General features: G+C 42.9%; 1 protein-coding gene across 3 annotated transcripts in view; it reads right to left on the bottom strand.

Moving 5' to 3' along the window:
- mlphb (melanophilin b) overlaps window positions 1–5,470 on the bottom strand; it is a 49,416-nt gene that overhangs the window by 9,717 nt on the left and 34,229 nt on the right. For all 3 annotated transcript variants that reach the window (XM_032530365.1, XM_032530367.1, XM_032530366.1), the window contains 2 exons: window positions 3,842–3,925; window positions 907–1,179 (listed from right to left, as the gene is read on the bottom strand). In XM_032530365.1, the coding sequence (XP_032386256.1) occupies window positions 907–1,179; window positions 3,842–3,925 (357 nt within the window). The remainder of the gene's footprint in view (window positions 1–906; window positions 1,180–3,841; window positions 3,926–5,470) is intronic.

The following is a 5,470-nucleotide window of genomic DNA, read 5'->3' as shown; positions in this document are numbered from 1 at the left end:
GCGCTGCTCACCTCTATCGTTACAGAGAGAGAGGACACAAAGCGACGGACGGGTCTGTAATACTCAGAGCTCATACCTGGAGCCGGGGAAATGCACCTGGGATGGCTCGTGAAAAAAATGTTCTCATTTTGCGACAATTTGCAAAATTCACAGACAGGGAGCGCTTCTTGAACCCCCCACAGTCTCTGAAAGACATAGTCGATCATAAGTGGCTCAAGGTAAAACATAGATAAACTCATCTTTCAGAAATTTGACCGACCGGGCTGCACCTCAGCGTGAGAAATCGGGGGTGTGGCGTGGTGCGCATCGTGTGAACCAGTCACATGCGTGTGTTCTCACGGCCATATGCGAGAGTTGGCAGCCTGTGGTTACCTGGTCTCCAGATCTCTGCAGGGTAAATCAGACAGCTAGCGTAACTATCTGTCCAATCTGAGGATATGGTTATATTTTTCCTCGGTCCTCAGGTCTCGCAGGGTAAATCCAGACAGCTAGCTAGACTAGCTCGTCAATCTGAGGACTATGGTACTGGTCCTCAGATCTCTGCAGGGTAAATCCAGACAGCTAGCTAGACTAGACTAGAGTTTCTGTTGCAGGACTAAAACTACTTTTGAACGTACACATGATCCACCAAAAAAAGTTCCTTCCTGAGGCTCTTTCGAAGAGGCACCATTGCTCCATCTGGGTATTAACACCACCTAAGACGATTGTGATTGGTTTGAAGAAATGCCAATAAACCAGAGCATGTTTATCTCCCATCCAGGAATGCTGTGAGGACTAGACGGACCCTCTTCCGCAGCACTGTGGAGGAAGGTCTGGCAATGCGAGACTATAACGGGACTACCAGTAACCCTCCCCGCCAACCCCTCTGCCAGGGTAAAGCAGTCAACGGTCTTCAGATATGTGTACCTTCTGAGTCTGCTGGGGCCGCTCTTCCTCCAGTCTGCAGAGAAGGATGCTGGTTCTGGATGTGGGTCTGGTGGTGGGTATCCTGCTGGGCTTGGCCTCCCCCTCTGGGCTCCTCCATGCTGGGCTCTCGTCCTCGTCAGAGGTCAGACCCTGGTCACTGATGTTGTCCGTCATCTCATGCAGCTTCTGTCTCAGTTGCTGCTCCTCTAAGTCCTCTTCCTCACACTGAGGAAGAGGAGAGGAGCTGTTTGGAGTCTGAGGAGCCGGGCTGCTCTGTGGGAACACAGCGGAGAACATCCTGTATTCAAACCTTATATTTAGTGTCTTTGCTTGGTTTAAAATGCATTGCTTGAGTGAAAGCAGTGACACGGCCTCAGTGGTTTAGCACTATGAAAAACAGAGTAATTACATTTTTATACTGTACTATAATACTAAGGTTTATAATAAATCATTTATAATTTATTAATCCTGCAAGGAAAATTACTAGCTTACTAGCTTCACCTTGCAATACAAGAACAATAAAGCTGCTATATTTAAGCTATGTGTCTTTTTTTAAGGATCATCAGCTGGAGAGGATGCTGACTTTTGCCTGGGGTGTGTAGTTTTAGCCTCAGTCTATTAGCATGATATATCCATGTAGCCATTGTGTGCACATATATGACACTTGTATCACTTTGATTTCTTGTTTAAAACAAGTCAGCAGAAAACCTTAAATGCCATCTGTAGACAGTCTAACCATTTTTAGAAAAAGACACAAACCCAAACCACAGAGCTAGGTAGCTACAGCTGATAGAATATGCTAGCTACAGTTAATTTCAGCCGATGAAATCGAAGGTCGTTGGCTAAAACAAAAGAAGTCTGCTCTCTGTGTGGATTCGATGGCTCATTGTTCCAACAATTGCTGCGTTTTTGGAGCCACTGTCCTCACTGTAAACTGCACGTGTGCAGTTTGAGAACAGACGTAGCCACAGCAACAAGTAGGGCGGTGTTTAGCAAACGATAAACAATAAACTGCTGACTTGTACAGCTGCATTCTGCATAACGCATATCACCAACACCTTGCAACTGACACACCTGGGATCTGAAACAGAAAACTAGAAGTTCTGGATCAATGCATGGATGGATGGATAGATGTATGCATGGATGCATGGATGCATGGATGGATAGATGCATGCATTCATGGATGGATGGATAGATGGATAGATGGATGCATGGATGCATGGATGGATAGATGCATGCATGCATGGATGGATGGATGGATGGATGCATGAAAGTGTGAGAACTCTCCGGTCTCTATGGCCATTAACACAGACGTGTTGCGTGCCACATGCCCATTGATTTAAGCTGGGCTCTGCCACAACAGAGAGGGAAAGCATGAGTCGATCCATTATTGCTCTCATTTGAAGCAGGATAGCTACTAATTACCAGACGAGCTTCAATTCTGTGTTGGTTTACGGTTTGCTGTTTTTGTGGGTTGACTCATTCTCTGATTGGTGTGGATTTCAATATGACCCAATTAAAAACAGACACCAAATCCAAACGAGACCTGGCTGTTGATGAGTGGAGGATGCACTGGAGCAACTGGGTGTCCTCTTCATTATCACAATGATTGAACAATGAGCTGCAAAAAAGCCCAACTCCTTGTTGTGAAGAGGGAAAACTTGAATCTTCTTAAAGCGATATAGTCAAATAAATAAACTCACAGGTCACACTTCTCTTTAACTGCAGACCAGATCCTTACTTCAGTTTGAACAGTTGAAACTACATTGAGAGGGATTACGCTGAAAGCAGCTTTGATTTATATATATTTTTGGGCCACTTGGGGGCCATAATGAGATAAGACGTAAACATAACACTGACATAGTATTATTATCTTATAATTTTGACATGAGTTTGTCATTTGGAGCAGCTTTTTTCATTTTACACATACTGGGCCTTTGTTTAAAAAATAAATACTGATTAGTGTAGCTTTAGGGCTGCCATCATTTTATTAAGTGTTATCATTAGCAATAATGACCTTAATTTAATTTCATTTCAAGTTCATTAAACGGGGACAATGCACACAAATAATGAATATAAAATGTGAAATGTGCCAGAATAAGCCAAAAGTCTATTTTACATCTGCTGTCCCTTAAAGTTACAATCTGGAAGATCTCTGTTTTGTTCTCTTTGGCAAAATCAGTGTCACCTGTGGCGATAAGAAGGCGTGTTTATTAGATCTAAACAGTGTCACCTGTGTGGCGCCAGTTAATGGACATCTCTCTTTCATCTTCTTCTTTTTTCTCCCTTACTCCAATAATAACCAATAATGATCTAATCTTGCTTACAACTATACGAAGACATCACAATTCACTCTTCTAAACGTGCAAGCAGCAGGAACAACTACAAAGAAATACAAAGTACTGAGCAGACGTCCCACATTATAGAAGAGCTCCAGCCAAAGCCTCTGGACACATGGCAGCCACTCAGGGGTCATTCCAGCATAGTCAGATAAGATAAGACCAAACACCCCATATATCCATGTCAATCCTCACAGACGTTAATTAACATCAGCTGTGTGTGCAGCAGAAGGTGCTGTCTGAGGAGTGGGACCGGACATTGTGAGATCATATGTTTGCTCAGGAACATGCACGTCTGTAGCCAGTAAAGTGCAAGGTTCATATTTCATGTGTAGTTTAAGAAAACTGAAAGTTTGGATCTCTCTGTTGTTTTCTTTCTGCGTTACGGCACATGTGAGGAGACCAGCTGGAAACAAAGGACTAACCACAGTCCCGGTTGCCATGGTTCTTGGCAGCTTTTTGAATGTTTTTGGTTTAAATTTTAATTATCCTCATGTAATTCCCAAAGCTTCTTTCTGCAACAGCTGGCCGGAGGTTCGATAATGATGATTGTGATGATTATTTGGCAACTGCGGGGTGAGATTTAATGGATTTACCTGGTCGTATGTCGTGGTGACCTTCTGCTCTAAGTGGTTCAGGAGGGTCTCAATGGCCGACATGCGTCTGTCCAGGTCAGGGATCTGGGGGAAGACAGGAAGAGTCAGGGGGCTACAGTCTGATCATGAAAACCGGATATAATGAAGAAAGAGACGTTAGCGAAGAGAAGATAGTGGGATTTCAGAGGCATAAAGAACATTTATGGTAGGCTGATCATCGAAACAGAAACTATGCACTGTTGGTAACTTAAAATCTTTTTTTTCATATTTGCTCAAACTGTCACCATATATTGACAGTACTACATGACTCAGGTCATCTGTGAAAAGAACATGTTACTCTGCCTTCTCCTAATGCTCTTGAGGCATAACCAATACATCTAATCAGAGGCAAGAAGTCTCCTGATGCAGTGTCAATAAGAACTTGTGAACTGCAATCAAACTGTCGAACTAGCGCTGATCAAATATGAATCAAATTCTGTTATTGCGTTGCCTTTGTCTCTGCTCAAATGTTTTCAGCACATGTTTTAATGTGCTGTTTGGATGTAAAATGAGATAAATAGCTCCAGACGGTAACTTGGTAACAAGTATTTTCATTTTACAGCCAAACAGAACACTAAAAATACATGTCTTATGAAAAAAAGGCAATGCAATCCCAGAATATGGATTCATCTTTGATCAACACTGCCTAGTTTGACAGATTGATCGCAAAGACTCCTCAGCTGTGATTGGGTGTTTATCTTCGGGCGTGGTGGAACAAGTTACCACACATGTATTATTAGTTTCTTCAAAACAAGATGTGCATTACCGTTTATAGATTAAATGATACTGGTGAAATCACACTCTTAAGTTCAGCATGTCATATGGTATCAATTCCACTCAGACTGAACAAATCAAACCACATCATCAGTCGAGTCTGAGCTACGAGCCAAAGCACATCATCCCCGAACGGGATCCCACTGTAATTGAGAGGTCAGCTCTAAAATGACTTGGATGACGCCAATACAGTCCAGATGAAAAGAGTAACTCTGGACAAAAATCGACTAAAAGCTATACTAGAGAAAAAATGCTTTCAATAATGGGTCAGTCTGTTCAAAATGCAATGCAACACTTTTCCCATGTGGTCTCTGGGTACAGGAAGAGTGCTTTTTGAATCAGGAAGTCAAGCAGACAGAAGGCATCTTTGATGAAGTTGATGTTAAAATCTTTCCTCTCTAACCATTATATCTAGGATTTCCCTGTTCAAGTTAATGAAGCACTAAACCGGAAGTAGCCAAGCTGGTGGATGGAGGTCTAGTGCGCCTGGTCTATGGCCCACACAGTGGGGAGGCAGTCCAGATCATCAGGGTCATTTTAACGGGTGGAAGTTGAAATTTTTGGCTTCATGCGCCCCTAAGTAACCCTCAAAAGAATGAATGAGGCGCCGCCTCCAACGCTGCATCCAGGTTTTATTAGACACCTAGGCCCTGTACCTACAGTAACCCTAACCACCTATAAACTAATCACAATGACTCATTTGGAAGATCATCCATCATACAGCTCTATGTTGTGGAAGTTTCTGTTCAGCGAGGGAGGAATTTGTGAAGAGAGAGAGACCTTGGTGAAACAAAAATAAAACACAGGCTGGAGACT

Source organism: Etheostoma spectabile, chromosome 11, assembly GCF_008692095.1.
Source record: "Etheostoma spectabile isolate EspeVRDwgs_2016 chromosome 11, UIUC_Espe_1.0, whole genome shotgun sequence".
Taxonomy (NCBI): Eukaryota; Metazoa; Chordata; class Actinopteri; order Perciformes; family Percidae; genus Etheostoma; species Etheostoma spectabile.
Note: the sequence above shows the minus strand (reverse complement) of the source record. Positions and strands in the feature narration are given on the sequence as shown.